At 43.5% G+C, this 16,617-nt stretch overlaps 1 protein-coding gene across 1 annotated transcript in view; it reads right to left on the bottom strand.

Annotated features, from left to right (window-relative positions):
- Window positions 1–16,617, bottom strand: part of LOC118089956 (glutamate decarboxylase 1-like) — a 34,549-nt gene that overhangs the window by 8,542 nt on the left and 9,390 nt on the right. Inside the window, exons 5-11 of the mRNA XM_035125163.2 lie at window positions 11,306–11,418; window positions 10,145–10,260; window positions 9,067–9,146; window positions 7,590–7,644; window positions 4,714–4,830; window positions 4,351–4,415; window positions 2,804–2,882 (exon numbers count right to left, since the gene is read on the bottom strand). Of these exons, the coding sequence (XP_034981054.1) occupies window positions 2,804–2,882; window positions 4,351–4,415; window positions 4,714–4,830; window positions 7,590–7,644; window positions 9,067–9,146; window positions 10,145–10,260; window positions 11,306–11,418 (625 nt within the window). The remainder of the gene's footprint in view (window positions 1–2,803; window positions 2,883–4,350; window positions 4,416–4,713; window positions 4,831–7,589; window positions 7,645–9,066; window positions 9,147–10,144; window positions 10,261–11,305; window positions 11,419–16,617) is intronic.

Below are 16,617 nucleotides of genomic sequence, written 5' to 3' on the forward strand. Positions count from 1 at the left end.
GGGTGCTTGGGAGCGGGAGTGTGAGGGTGGTTGAGAAGAAGGTCTGTGAGAGTAGGTTTAGATTAGGTATTTGTGAGGTTATCAATTATATGATTAACAAAGATATTACCCCTGAAACTAAGCTTGTTCACAAGAAACCTTGATGCAACCATTACGAACTTAAGCAATTAAATTTCCATCGTTAAAGTGCCAGTCATAAAGTCGTCTGTGTTATTTTCCAGCAAAGGTACATGAAACTCACTTGTGTGGACACTCTTAAAAAAAGCAAAACTTCCTTCAATAGTGGCATGGTTAGTTTGTGTCTTCGAGGTGCACTAAAGGGGTGAAATAGGCAGACAGACCCAGGGTGTCACAAAGTTACCTCAGGGGAGAGGCAAGCTTTTACAGTAGGGGATTTCTAGTGGTTGAACCCCTTACACTGAGGACACAAGGGATCATAGCTGCCAAGTTATCCCTTTTTTTAAGGGATTTTCCCTTATGCTGAATAGGCTTCCTCGCGAGAAAAGGGAAAACTTGGCAGCTATGCAAGGGATAGTCTCGTTTATAGCCCAGAGTTTAAAAGGGTACCTGGTCACGTTTATGCTGGAAGAGGACTCTCTTTTATTTTAAAAACCCATGAGTGCTAGAGGGTTTAAAGAAAGGCTAGAGGGATAAGTGGGATGTTTGATTTACCTCAGAAATCCCTGTTAGTTCTTTTAATAATTGAGAGGTCGAAGTTGTAAGACGAAAGGAAGGGACCTTCGTCACAATGACAATGGTCATGTTTTAGCCCCATTGAAATAAATGGCATAACTTAGTCACAATTAACTTAGATACAACTGATTTCAGTGGGGCTACAGCATGAGACTCTACTGGTGAGATCACCTTTCCCCATATATGCCCACTCAGTCTGTGGATCTGGCACTGTTGCAGATGCGGATAATACTCTCTCTGGATTTGCAAGAAATTGATCTTGAAGTGTGGCCACACTCACCATCTGGAACTCCCTGCCTATTGTCATCAAGCAGGCCCCTTCACTGCACTCCTTTCCGTATCTGCTTTAGGCATGCCTCCCCCAGATGTGCAGAATGTTTACATGTGTTTTAATATACATATATATATATATATATATATATATATATATATATATATATATATATATATATAGCTTATCGCTAATTTCAGCGATGATTTCAGTGCTCTAAAATGGCTGTTTTAACTATAGCCAAATGAAATCGCAGGCAGGATTCGAGATAAAAGCCGTGGAAGAAAAATGATAAGGTAACGGTATGTAGAGAAACTTTTTGTAATCGATCGAGATATAATGCAGCAGAAATTAACTTACAAACTGTGTGAAAAGGACAATCGGGAATTCAAGGAAGAATGGGGACTTTTTTCAAATTATTTGAAAAAACAAAACAAGAGACTTACACTCATTGGCAGGTTTTGAATAAACATGCACAACTTTTTTATTAGAAGAACGTGAAGAATTAGGGAAATGATATGTACAATTGTATAACATGCAGAAACAATATGTAAAAATAAATCAGATAAGGGAGCTGAGGGAAGTCCGAGGAGGGGGAAGGGGGAGAGGGTGGGGAAGGAGGGAGGGAGGGAGGGAGAGAAGGGGGGAGATGGGAAAAATGTAGCTGATTGTAGTATCGATAAATTGTATTGATTTAATGTTGATTAATTTTTTTAATAAAAAAAAACACCAGATATAATACAGCAGAAAAGGTTTGAGTAAAAACACGGTAGAGACAGGGTACAAAGTCAATTTATGAAACAATGTAATTACTTGATATGAAGATGATTGTGAAAATGTTTCAAAAATTTGATAAAAAAAATATATTGGCAAAAAAAAAACACCAGCCGCTTACTGTCCTTCCAGTGAGCCGCGTTCGCGGTTCAATTTGGCGCCTCCTCTTCCCCCAGATGCGACACGGCATCTTAGCTGTTTTCCCCCCATCCTCCTCAGCCTTTGTGGAGGCTCAAGGGTTCCTGCCAAACCCTCCCATTCAAATGGGCCAATCCACGGCGGCCTCGGGGGCGGGGCATGGGAAGCAGACCTGAGGGAGGCAGGCTTCCCTTGGGTCCGCCCCCCCCCCCCAATCTATTTGCCCGGCCGACCCCTCAGCACGGCATCCAGTTGGCCAAGACCATCAGGACCACCACAATCTGTTATATATATATATTGCCTTATCCCTTTTGTAAACCACGTTGAGGTTTTGTTTTATTTTTAACAATCAGTTAGTATATAAATATTATTGAATAAGAATGACTGAGTTAGTCTGGATACAACCCAAGTATTCATCATCATCATCACCATCATCATCATATTTGTACCCCACCCATCTGTCAAAGAGATCAACTCAAATAGTCTTGGTACAACTTGTGGCTGAATGCAGTTCATTGCCACATACTATGGATTGCTGGATACTTCAAAATCCTTGCCTCTGCTCACAGCCAGCATCTAGCAGGCTACACTATATAGCTGGTGGACTGCATTTAGCTTGGCATGTCACACATTGTTCCGTGTACATCGCCTGCAGATATATAGCCTAGCACAGCCTTCCCCAGCCTGGTGCTCTCCAGATGTGGACAACTAAATGCACTTTACAACCCAGTCATACACATGTTTTCTCCAAAGCAAGTCCCACCAGGTGCCATAGGAGTCACATCCCAGCACCAGACAGCAAATCTAGTCATGCTCGTGTGGAACTTAGCTCCTTTTTAAAGAAGCGGCATTTAAAACTGGTCTGGGATCCTGTGTTTGCCCTGAGATATTGAGCTCTGTCCATGGTAGGAAAGGGGTGGGTGTTACCTTCTCACGGACTAAGAAAGCAGAGCACTGCAGTGGAGCTCCCAGCAGCTTGTGAGGATTCCACGTGACAGAATTAGCCCTAGGTAAAGAAGAAAATTAAAAGATAATGAATATGCCAGATTTGAAATGGGTCGTATACTCTGAAGCATATAAGCGCACACATAAATATTAGTAGGAAGCATCAGCAATGGAGTCGCTGACCTAATAATACTTTATAGAGATGTTCATATCAGCAACTTTGATCCACAAGGTTTATCATCAAAGCAACTTGACAGGAGAATGGGGAGCGGGAGGCGGGGGAAGCAAAACGAAAAGTCAGCAGGACTTTCGAGAGAATGGGGACGCAGCATTTGCTGCTGCACAAAAAAAAATGTGTGAAATTATGCCAACAGGGAACAGAGTGCAAATAAACTTGTAGGTCTCTTACATCACGGGAGGAGGGGTCTTGTTCAGCCTGAGCACCATGGTCAACTTTTGGGGGGGGGTTGCAGTGGGCAAAGGGAGGCAAAATGTGGGCAGGGGACCATCTTTGTAGAAGATGTGTCAGGGACTGGCTGGATGAGGAGGAGGAGTGGAAGCCACCTGGCCAAGAGCCCTCCCAGGGAAAGTGCAGAGTGAAAGGGTTTGGATCCTGGATCCTGGTGGTGGGAAACCAGCCATACCACAGAGGAAGGGAAGAGCTGGGAAGTACTGAAGGCTGGGAGCTTGGAGGATGATAAAGAGGAGGAAACAGGACAGGAAGAGGAATCAGACTTGGCTGGTCCACCACGGAGCTACTCTGACACCTTCTCTGACAGCCTCCCAGAACAAGGTGTCTGTTGCATACCACAGAGCACAGAGCCAGGCAGACACAGAGAGGGTCCCTTGGGGCTCAATGTAGATGGAGGGAGGAACCTGACACAGAAGGAGGGAGAGTGGAGGGGGAGTTACAACCCAGTCCAGGCAACTGCTTCATCTAGGCAGGAGCAACCCTTAGAAGTCTCCATGTGCTCTTTGTTCTGCTTACTTAATAAAGAAATTAACTGTTCTTTAGCTAGTGTTTCACTCTCTTTCTCTGATCTATGAATGACCTGCTCTCCTTCCCAGCTCCCTGACAAGAGGCTACATTCCAGCCATGTCAGGATTTCAGAAATACACATGCAGACTCCTTCCATCCAGATTAAGTCTGTGGTATTCAAGGACACATTGTAGCCAGACACAAGTACTCCAGATTGGTCCTGAGCACTTCCATTGGGTGAGAGGTGGTGTAGGGAGGGCTGAGGCCTTGGAAGGGTCTCAGGGGCCAGAGAGGGCCACATTCAACCCCCAGGCCTGAGGCTCCTCACCCCTGTCTTACATAATATAAAACCTGGTACTGCTCTAGATTTATATTCCTTTCCCCCTCAAACTCAGTGCAACAACTCACTTCCGCTCCTACTATGAGTCACTATTACTATGGTGACAGGCCTTACAGTCTACACTTCAGCAAGAGGCCTGAAGCGAGGAGAAAGACTTGCTAATATGTTGATCTCGCTGCAGCGTACCCTTAAAGAACATAATGTGATTACCTTTCAATGCCGCTCAGTTTGTGGGAATGCCTTCTCGACAGAAGCAGGCCACCTCCCCATGCTGCCTATCAGAAACGAAACACATGCTTATCTTACTGGGAGAATGCCACCTTTCACCAACACTGTTTATTAAAATTTTGCCTTCAACTCATCTTAAGTACATAATGGAATAAGAATCCAATCCACAGACAATCCCATAGACATTCTGAACTTAGTAGCTATACTACTGATCTCTTTGCTTGGAAGATTAAATTTTTTTTATGATTTTCAATGTTATGCATTTCAATAATTTTACAATCATTTAACATTTCAAAACTCGACTTCTAGGAGCAAGATGGAACAGATAGCCAACAACCACCTTACATCCACATGCATCCAGAGGTTATACTTCTCGCAGATGTCAGCTATGTGAACGAGTGGATCGAAAGCTCCATACACAGTTGTCCCAGCTGTGGCACTCACATACAATGGTACTTTGCCCTGAAAACAAATTCAAGAGGGCAGCCTGTATCAGTGCACATGCAACATGGACTTGTCCTTTGTCATAACCTAGGCTGCCATACATCCAGAATTTCCCGGATATACCGGGAACACTGCTGTCAGAAACATCCTTTTGTGATTTGGCTCAACAGCTGTCAGGGGCTGGGCAGAGGAGGAATGGTGGAGACCTCCTCCCCATCCTGACCCTTCCAGGGAAGAGGAAGAGGAAGACAGCATAGAGTTACAACAGGGGTTTGAGGGAGGTCACAGCTCAGAGGCAGATGAGGGTAAAAGTTGGGAAATCATGGAAGAGGAGGAGCAGGCAGAGCCGGAGCAACAGCTGATTGACACATCGCCATTAGAAAGCATTCCAGACCCACCATCTCCCACAACCCAGCGAACCTGAAAAGTAGGAGAGCAAAGAGCTTGAAGAAAGAGGGCACTTACTGGCACCATAGAGGAGGTGATGAGGTTGACGAATGAGGAAGTGGGAGAGATGCAGGGTATAAAGTGGAGAAAGGAAATGTGGTTGTGTAAAGCAGTCCCAAAGTCACAGATAAAGTTGATTATTTGATGGGTACAGGGTCTATTGGCCTCACCTTGATGGGGTACAAACTGGCAAACGAATCTAAAACTTTTCCCCAATAGTAAAAGTTAATATATCCCCCAAATAAAACTATCCATCACCTGTTATGGAGATCCATCTTGACAGTGCTGAGATGCAGTCTGACTGTTAACTGCTTTTGGCTTTACCAAGACTTAAAGCATATCCCCTTTGTGACATCACACATGACATCAGAATGGCATGTTTGCATTCAACCTAGACTGTCTCCATGCCAACAGCAATGGCCAGTAAACTTCTGCAGCCAAGTAACCATCAGCCTGATTACCCAGTTGTTTCTATCTAGTCTATTGGATGTTAATTTTTTGCTCTCATAATCAAAGCCTGAAGAAGAGCTGTGCATAATCTGAAAACCTGCTTCCGCTGTTAAAGAAAACTAATTGTCAGGGACTGGGGAGAGGAGGAATGGTGGAGACCTCCTCCCCATCCTGAGCCTTCCAGGGAGGAGGAAGAGGAAGACAGTATAGATTTACAACAGGGGTTTGAGGGAGGAAGCAGCTCAGAGGCAGATGAGGGGAAAAGTTTGGAAATCATGGGAGAGTCAGGACAACATCCAGCTGACACATTGACATTAGAAAGCATTCCAGACTCTCCATCTCCCAGAACTCTGCGAGCCTTAAAAGTAGGAGAGCAAGGAGCTCAAAGGCAAAGGGCACTTAGCGGCATCCATAGAGGAGGTGATGATAATGACAAATTAAGAAGTGGGAGAGAAGGGGCGTGGAGCTTTACTCGGGACAATGCTGGGAGGCTGGGTTCTATAGCCTCTCTGTAAATATTGAATTAAAAAAGGATGGTAAGAAACCTTCCCTTGTCTGTATACCTTCCTGGGCAACAAGCCAGGAGGTCAAAACTTTAAAAAGTTCAACAACTTTCCCCAAAAAAAGCTCAACAACTTTTGTGAAACATCATAACCATTTGCGGCAGAGCATGGTAAGATTCATTCTTTTTCTTGGCAAGAGTCACTAGGATATAGTGGCAATGCTATATATTGCAAAGACATTTTGCCTATATTCTGGAAAAATGAATTGAAGCATCACAGATGGGAGAATCTATTCTTTTTTCCTTCTTTGTTTTGTGTGCACAATCATCATCATCAATTGTCAGCCTACAAATCAAAACTCTTGAGTTTCCTTTCTCAAAACTTAAAATATTTTTTTAAAAATTGGGAGACATTTCAACGTGCTACTATGACAACAGTAGCAGGGGAAACCCCGTTGCACTGGTGGAAGTCTGTGCACAGGCTTCCACTAGCAAGACTCTCTAGTCGTTGCTTGAGACTGCGTCATATGGCATATTTTAAATACAGTGGAACCTTGAGTTGTGGACGTAATCCTTCTCAGAAGCATGTCCACAACTCGAAGCGTTGGCATCCAGAAGCACCACTTCTGTTGGTTTAAGTACGCTTCGGTTTGAGTGCTTTCAGTTTAAGTACTCCGCGGACCCGTCTGGAATGGATTAATCCACTTTCCATTACTTTCAATGGGAAAGTTCACTTCAGGTTAAGTACGCTTCAGGTTAAGTACGGACTTCCAGAACCAATTACACTCATACTTCGGGTTAAGTACGCTTCAGGTTGAGTACTCCGCGGACCCGTCTGGAACGGATTAATCCACTTTCAATTACTTTCAATGGGAAAGTTCGCTTCATGTTAAGTACGCTTCAGTTTAAGTACTCTGCGGACCGTCTGGAATGGATTAATCCACTTTCCATTACTGTACTTTCAATGGGAAAGTTCGCTTCAGGTTAAGTACGCTTCAGGTTAAGTACAGACTTCTGGAACCAATTGTGTACTTAAACCGAGGTACCACTGTACAGGCTAGGGCTGATGGGAGTTGGATTCTGGTAACATCTGGAGGACCATAAGCTCCCTAGCCCTGTTCTCCTCCTTCACCATCACCCCTCTCACTTTGCAAAGGACAAAGAGGAGGAGGAGATGAGGAGCAGCCACCAAGTCATCCTCAACCACCTGCTAACTTGCCTGGGGGATGGGAGCTAGAGACCCTTCTGACCGGTACCAAATATCCTGCCAAAGTCCTATTGAGCTCAATAGGGATATCACAAACGTACAAATAAATTCCAGCAGAGTAGCTGTATAAAAAGGACCTGAAAGGTTACATGAAGGTGATGGAAGCCAAACCTGTTTTTTGACTTGAATAATGTTTTCCTCCAGTTCAGATGGAATCATCTTCCCCCTGTTAAGAACAAAGCAGCAGCAGCAGTGGCTGCTAAGTATCACTCATCGTGTATCCTTCCAAATGCATAACAATTAAGGGCACCATCCATTTCCCCCTGCAAGCTAAAGTTTTGCATAGTGGAAGAAACCCCCATAAGGCTCAGTGCACTGTGTCAGAGAGGAACAGGATGTTTGGCTCTACACTGGGAGTGTGCAATACCCCCCCCCCAGTTTTGTAATTTGGGCTGGCACCTGAAATCTACCTGGCGCCTAACAGAACCTCCTTTGCGTGTCTGCTATTTTATCTCACATTCCACCTGGAGACTGTGGTCACACCCACACCAAACATTAAAGCATACAGCTCCCCCCAAAGAATGCTAGGAATTGTAGCTCTGTAAGAAGCCGTGAAATTTAAATGTGCTTGAAATGTTTGCTGTGGATGTGAGCTATGACCCAAATGCAGACGCCATGACTTCACTGCCAGCACTTTTTCCTGGTCTCATCCATTCTGTTCTGGAGAACTGAAAAGCCCCAATGTTATTTTGCAACATTTTGATTGACCTGCTAAAAGTATTCTCCTGATACAGATTTTGGAATTTTTCTACAATTCGTTCATTTCCATTCATTTGTTTTCATTGGTTTTTTCCTTACATAAACCACTAACTGTTGTTTTTGCTGTAGCAACAGAGCTGATTTGGGCAGCTACTGTATCTCCTGATGTCTGCCACTTTTTGAGGTGGTCACCATGGTATTTTCCCAGAATGCTTTGAAATGATGCAATGCACAGTGCATTTTGGGGAGGCAGCCACTGAATGGAGTTCTGGTGCTAAACAATATGTTAAGCTTCCCATCTTTAAAAGGCTTTTTGCCAAGTAGCCCAAAAGAGGCAGGAGGTCTGAGAAATTGTTATCAGATCTGTGAAAAAAAACATGACTGTTGGATGCATAAGCCATTGCGGAATGAAGCCAATTGGGAGACCTCTGGGCCTATAGCTAAACCAGAATTTCAAAGGTGGAATTGACATCCAGGGGTAATTTCCAAAAGCCAGCACTTTCTTAGGCAAGTCAATTGGGGTTTGGCAAACCTTGGGGTTTGACTTAAAGAAGTTTGACGATTTTTGTGGCTTCCTTAAAAAAAAGCTCAGCAACTTTCAGGGTGTCCTGGTTTTTACTTATTGAAATGCGGTGACTTAAAGGGCAGTTCACTGAATGATGTGCAATTAAGTGAATTTCAGATATTATGCCTAAAATACAGGAAACATAATTCAGTTCTGCATTGAAAGCAACACATTTGTTTTTTGGGGTGTTCCTAATACTGTATGTGTTCCTAATATGTGAATCTAGAATATGAAGAAATAAAAGGTTCACACATCTCTGCAAATGCAAGTAAATTGCTTGAGTGGATATAAAAATCATGCGCAAAAGGCAGTTGAAGGCCTTACCTTTCATCACACTTGACAACAATAACATTATCCATTCCGATCCCAAGAACCGCTGCAGCTTTCTTTACGGAATAATGGCTCTTAGATATTAAGGTTGAAAAGGTTAAATAGAGGAAAGATCTCACAACATGCATTAGAGCTGAAAGATTGCTTCACGATTGCTTCTATGTTAAAGAAATACAAAGACAGACAACGTAGGGATTTAAGCCCTTGTCGTCTGTTGACATCTAGGGGAGTACAATTCAGCTAAAATACTACTTGAATTATTGTTTTGAGGAGCAGAGTGAACATCATACATGGGGAAACAGCCCATTCCTGTGTTTGCTGGTTTCAGAGTAACCATTCCAAAGTATTTATTATCTCTAATGATGTGGGGGAGGTATTGCCACCAGCTCATAAGGCATCCTTGAGATTTCTCTGGTTACCAACCAATATTTTATGAAGTTGACGAAGGCCACAACCCAGTTAAGGCCAGCAATGAGTTATGACTAAGCTCCATTGAAATCAATGGGTGAAGATAAAATCTGATATTTGAAAACTTTCCACCTGGTTTTGCAAGTGAAACCAGGCATAAATTTGAGCTCTTTTGGTCACAATGTGGGAATCAGGCAAATCTTCACAAGAGTATACACAATCTTTACTTGAAACTTGCAGAACCAGGTTGTTAGTTTCCCCCCCCCCCCAGAGAATAGAGATGTTTGAACTAGGGCTGGAATGAAATGGCCCCTCCAATTTACCATGAATTGGTGGCAAATTTGGAGTACCCATTTTGATATTTTGCATGCACACATAAAATGTTTGTTGCAAACTGATTGATTTCGGTTAGATTTGACTTAGGGTGGCGGTTCTTGAAAGACAAGCATAGCAGCCGTGCATGATTTATATATATACATACACCCACCCACACAAAGCTTCAACAACAACAAAAAGAGAAGAAGCTTACAAAGGTTTAATACTGGTCTTATAAAAAACCCTTACTAAAATATAGTGATAACAAGTCTCTACAGGATTATCATTAAAAGGCGTAATATCACAGACAAATAACATTGCATAGACTTTGTTGCGAGTGTATACTCACATGTTCAGAAACAAAGAGTATGATGTCTGGAATGGCTGCCATGCCTTTGGTTTTAATCTCAGGGTAACGTTTATAGCGGGCAACTAGAACACTGTAGAGGTTTGATATGCTGCCCCCTGGAAGACAAAGGCAGAAGTTAAGCATCTGCTTGAATAGCTTAGTCTCCTTGGGAATGAACAGTACAACATAACACATCAGGTCCACTGTACAGATTACCAAGTGGAGAGCATTATCTATCATTCCATGTAGTGGCTCTTTTCCTATAGGAAGTGCGCTTCCTCCACAGTCAATGGGACTAATGCTTCCGAACGCCTGTCACTGAGAGCCACAGAAGATCACAGGGGAGAGAGACTTTCTGCAGGCAATGGCTTTTTTCCACCTGCCTTGCCCCACCTTCCAGCCCTGGGAGCCATTCCAAGACCATGACTTTGAGAACAGCAGAAGCAGCTGCGAAAAGAGGACTTCAGGGATAGTTTTTAAAAATAAATTTATAAGTTGTTTGTCCTCGCTTCTCCATTTGATCCTCTTACATGGTTTTGTATGTTTTGTGGTATTCTATGCATTTGCTGTTGATTATATATTAGTCATTCTTCATTGTAATTGAATATGTGTAAACATTTAATTTTACTGTTTACTATTGGATTCTAATGGATTGTTGAACATTGCTTCATTTGATATAAGTTGTTTATTTTAAAGTTATTGTGACTTTTTATATTGTATCAGATTGTTGCTATTAATGTTTGACGTTTTATTCTTCTTCTTCTGTGTGATGGAAGCTGCCCAGAATGGCTGGGGCAACCCAGCCAGGTGGGTGGGCTATAAATTATTATTATTATTATTATTATTATTATTATTATTATTATTATTATTATATTAGTATTATACATAACATACCAGGTTCTGCTTGCAAGTTTCCCCCAGGCAGTATTTCTCTTTAAAGCTTTGACTTGGTAATCTAGCCATAACACTTTCCCAGTCTTCTACCCTCCCCTTAAGAAACATATTCTTACAGTGATTTTGAGCCAGTATCTATCCATCTTTCTATACACAGGCTATCTTCAAATTAATGTTCACATTTTAAAATGTCAGCAAATGATCCATGTCGGTTCTAGGGTTTGAATAAGAACTCATTGGATGAATAATAATTTTTGATCTACTTACCGGGAGAAAATATGCCATCTGCTTCACTTTCTCCCCATCCAATAATTTCTTGCATTTTTCTAAGTACGATCTCCTCCATTACAATGAATACTGGGGCTATTTCATAAGTAAACCTAATTTTTTATATATAAAAAAACACAACGACAAATGGCAGTCAGAAACACAAAATGGACTCATCAGAATAGCTTGAAAAATCAATACAGATTTCCACCTCAGTAAAACAACAGAGAATTCCTCACAGAAACTGGCTTTCACGCAGAAAGGTAACAGGGATGTATTAATACACCTGGATACATGTTCATTTGCATCTATATCCCAAGGCTCACCCTGCCTTGAAGAAATTGGCTGGATGCAATTTTTTATACATATAGGTGTGAATGAACATTCCCATCTATGAGAATGAAGTAGGTTGTTGCTTGGGGCTACTTGTGCACAGATAGAGTTCAATCAGGGGCCTTCACATTTCTTTTTCCATCCCTCCTTTCCTCAAGTACCTTTTCTTACCATCCTCTTTTCCATCTTCTGTGTCAAGGGTGGAGAAACCTATGCCAGTGGTAGGTGGAGCCAGAGGCAAAAGTAGGGATGGTTAGAGAGCAAGAAGTGGGCGGGATCAGAGGCAAAAGTCAGTGGACTTTTGTCTTTGTACTGTAGGCTACATCCCAGCAACAAAATGTCTCTGTGCACACAGCTCCGTTCAGCTGAGCAAGGGGCATTATCTCATACCAGCTGGCAAAAAGCACAAAGGAGGGCACTAAGTAGGACTAGCAAGGGAGTGTGGGAAATTCCTGAGGACTAGGCAGTCCATCCCTGTCCCGAGGTTCCCTACTGCTTGTTTAAGATAGTCTCTTCCCCACCTCGGGGGGAGGAGATGTTGTGGGCGCCACGAGGCCTTCACGTGTGGGGGGGGGAATGGTTAGCATTCCCCCCCAGCCCATTGGTCATCTCCCTGCCGCGGCACGCCCCTAGCACAGCCAATTAGGTCGCTCTGGGGGCGCGGCTCGCCTATTTGAACAAGAGCGCGGCAGGGACTCTGCCTTGCTTCTTCTGGATTCAACAACTGTGTTTCTCCCACCCACCTCCCCCACGTAGGCAGGGTTTCTTCGTGACAGTGCTATGGACTACGGTTGGTCGCCTATTGGGGCCTGGTAGGAGTTTTTCCCACTTGGCAAATTGGCTCAGGCCTTGTGGTTTTCGCCTACCTCGTAGCTACTCGTCACAACTTGGGTTTTGGCGGTAGGCATTGGATTATCTCGTGAAGGTACAGGTGTGGGGGGGAGGTTGCGGCCATCACCTCCCCCAAAATGCGGAAAGGTACTCCCTTAAGGAGTCCGGGGGCGTTGCCAAGTCCGAAGCCGTGGTAGGTGAGGGCCAGAGGGCACGCCCCTAGCGGTGGCCCCAGGATGAGCTCCTAGTTGATGTGCATTGCAGGACTCATCCAACGGTGGTTAACCTTTCACAGACTGCCAGCAGAGCGGGCTGGAGTCAGATATAGTCGGTTAGATCCAATGCCTAGGCCAATACCCCTCTACATCCGTAATCATTAAAGTTGTGGCCTTCTATGCCCATTAACCTTATGCAATGTGTCTAGTGTTTTTATTTCTCGGGGAGGCATCGGGGTATCGCCACACAAATTATGTCTGAGTTCAGTTTGTCACACATCTATTCTGATGATTGATTCAGTGGTGTGCAGTCAATTTTTTTTGTAGGGGAACAGTTAGGATCAGAGGTGCCAGCATGCAGGAGCCGATGTCACATATGTGAGCAGCACACCTCCCTCCCTAAGCCAGGAAGAAGCTTCCCGGGCTTTGGGACGGAGGCATCAGGCTTCCAGGATGCTGCAGCCAAAGCCAGTGGGAGGACTAGTGGACCCTTTAAGGAACTAGCCTCGTCCCCGTAGTCCATTGACCACACACCACTGATGATGACAGCGATGGCGATGGGAATAATGATATTTTTGAACTTTCCCAGGTTGGACAGCAGTACAGAAATGTTATACATAATAATAAAACATTATTACTGAGAATGAAAGCCTCCAAGAGTTAGTGAGTGCCTGGAGGCGGTTGGAGGATGGGTAGCAGCTAACAGATTGAGGTTGAATCCTGACAAGACAGAAGTACTGTTTGTGGGGGACAGGAGGCGGGCAGGTGTGGAGGACTCCCTGGTCCTGAATGGGGTAACTGTGCCCCTGAAGGACCAGGTGCGCAGCCTGGGAGTCATTCTGGACTCACAGCTGTCCACGGAGGCGCAGGTCAATTCTGTGTCCAGGGCAGCTGTCTATCAGCTCCACCTGGTACGCAGGCTGAGACCCTACCTGCCTGCAGATTGTCTTGCCAGAGTGGTGCATGCTCTAATTATCTCCCGCTTGGACTACTGCAATGCGCTCTACATGGGGCTACCTTTGAAGGTGACCCGGAAACTACAACTAATCCAGAATGCGGCAGCTAGAGTGGTGACTGGGAGCGGCCGCCGAGACCACATAACACCGGTCTTGAAAGATCTACATTGCCTCCCAGTACGTTTCCGAGCACAGTTCAAAGTGTTGGTACTCACCTTTAAAGCCCTAAACGGCCTTGGTCCAGTATACCTAAAGGAGCGTCTCCACCCCCATCGTTCTGCCCGGACACTGAGGTCCAGCTCTGAGGGCCTTCTGGTGGTTCCCCAATTGCGAGAAGCCAAGTTGCAGAGAACCAGGCAGAGGGCCTTCTCGGTTGTGGCGCCTGCCCTGTGGAACGCCCTCCCATCAGATGTCAAAAAGGAAAACAGCTACCAGACTTTTAGAAGACATCTGAAGGCAGCCCTGTTTAGGGAGGCTTTTAATGTTTAAGAAATTAGTGTATTTTAATGTTTCTGTTGGAAGCCGCCCGGAGTGGCTGGGAAAACCCAGCCAGGTGGGCAGGGTATAAATAATAAATTATTATTATATTATTATTATTATAGTTCTGTTCTCTTCAGCACCAAGCAACTTTCCCGACAAATGTTTGTTTTCTAACCATACCGAGTGTTCCACGTGGTGGAAGAACACAAAGCTGCTATCTAACACTGGCACAGCTCTGCTCTGCTCCGCCCCTCCCCACGCTCCCAAAAAGAGAGGTGTGTTTGCCAGTTAGCTGGTAAACAAAGCTTACTGAACAGTACAGGTAAGTGCATAATGGGTTTCGAGCCCTGAAGCTATGTTGTTGAGTTTCATGCTCCCTTTGATCAAAATCCCCTTTTGATCACACTGCACTTTGTCTCCATGCCTTGGTCCTTTTATCCTCTCTTAGAGTCATCCTGTACTGCTGGTGCCAAATTCAGAGAACAACATTAGCTAACCGTGAGCGTAATGGACATTTCCACCCACAAAGGTACAGAGAAATACTGAAGTACACAGCACATGTCCGGTGCTTGGTTTGTTGAGAGCACATAAACTTGGTATGTTGAGAGCACATAATGGAAGTACATTCCATTAATAGGAAAGGGAAATGTCATGGTGCTCCACTGAATTCAGGCTGATCTCCGCGCCTAATCAGGAAATGTGGAAAGGGCCATCCTAGTGTTTGCTGCTCTTCTCGAACTGCTGCCATATATCCCTGGCGCTTTCATGTTTGGACTTTGAAGTTCTCCTCAACTTCAGAAGCAGAGAGCTGTGCATCAAAGGGGCAGTTGGAATGAACATGAATTCAAAGGTCCACTGGGCATGTAGAATGGATTGCACAGTTGTTTGGATCTTTGCCTTTGTCTCAAAAGCTCTCAAGACTTATTCCAAAATATCAAACTCAAAGAGTGTAATTCTCAGTGACTCATTCTGGTGATCGAATTAAACTGGTTTGGATCCAGGCTTAGTTACACTTAGAAGGTGTCCCTTGAAATTGACAGGATTTAAGTTAGCCCAATTGATTTCATTGGGTTGAAATCAATTGCCTTTGAGATGCCATGCCACACAGGAGTTTTAAGAATATTTTTGAAATGTCACTCTTTCCAATCAAAGATGCGCAAGAGTAAAATCCATTGTGAAGGTCTGTCTTCAATTCTGAACAACAACAAAAAGGCTTTTTGGAAAGCTTTTGAAGCCTTTGATGCAGTCCAAATTTAGTCAATAAGCTATCTTTGTTTCCAGCTCATTACATAATGTTTAAGACAGCAGAGGAAAACGATTAAATTTGTTGAAGTTTTCCATAAGAACTTGGCATGGACATTATTCTGTTTATATCTGAAGTTATCAACAGTATTTTCATTGACGTTTCTCAGACTCCTTCCAACTTCATCTTTTGAAGAGTTCTTACACAATGCCCACTTTGTTAACATTTCGCTATGGAGACTAATTCTGCTGTTCATAGTGTTACAGATGTAATTAAAGTATGGAGGGTAAAGATTCAGCACTGTTGACCTCTCTCTTTTAAAAAAAAAATCATTTCTATTAATTTTCCAATATAAACAGCCAATTAACATATAATCATAATCCAATTAAAAACTTAAAAAACAACAACAGCAAATTGAAGTCCAAATTATTAATTATTGATTTTTCCGGGCTTCCCATAGTCTGGACCTCTTGAAGAATATCTCCCATGCCTTGTTCCTTCCTTCTTCTTGTTGTTACCCTATTTGCCACGTTCTGATTTTAACGCTTTAAAGTTCTCCGTCCCTGGCTATGCGATTCTCAATCATGTCCAAAATCATATATCCTTACACCCATCGAGTACAGCTTTATTTGTCAATATGTATTTTTCCAACTGTCTGTTTGCCAGCGCAGCTTTTCCTGACTTCATTCCAATCTTCCGATCCAGGCTATTTTCCAAGTCTTCATTTAGAGTTTAATGACGCAGCAACTCCCATGTTGTTAAGATGTTAAATTACTCCTATCCGGGCTGTTATTCAAGTGTTGCTTAATGTAAGGCATACAGTCTGCATATTGCAAAGGAAATAAACTGTATTCCACCGATATGAATCATTTGATGATCGATCGGCTTTTGGAGACCACACATTTCACATGGGCCCTAGGAGGGGAGCTGCTAGACATCCATTTAGCCTTCTCTCTCATATTTAATGAAGACATTCTGAAAACAGATGCACTGTATGTTACCAAATTATTGTCTCAAATCACTACAAAGTCAGCCAACAAGCATCTCCCACTTCCTTCAAAACAGGGAGGAACTCGCATTTTTTCTGTGCTGTGTCATATTAACAAGCGCCATCTTGTTTCTTCTTTTCTTTATCAAGTCTTTCAAACCAAGCAAAGCTGCACAATTAAATGTTTAATTGTAGATAGCAGTCCATCTGTACTCCTCAAAATAAATTAAGTTTCTTAATGAGGCTTGGCACGGAAAACCAATTGT

This window comes from Zootoca vivipara, chromosome 8 (genome assembly GCF_963506605.1).
Source record: "Zootoca vivipara chromosome 8, rZooViv1.1, whole genome shotgun sequence".
NCBI classification, from domain to species: Eukaryota; Metazoa; Chordata; class Lepidosauria; order Squamata; family Lacertidae; genus Zootoca; species Zootoca vivipara.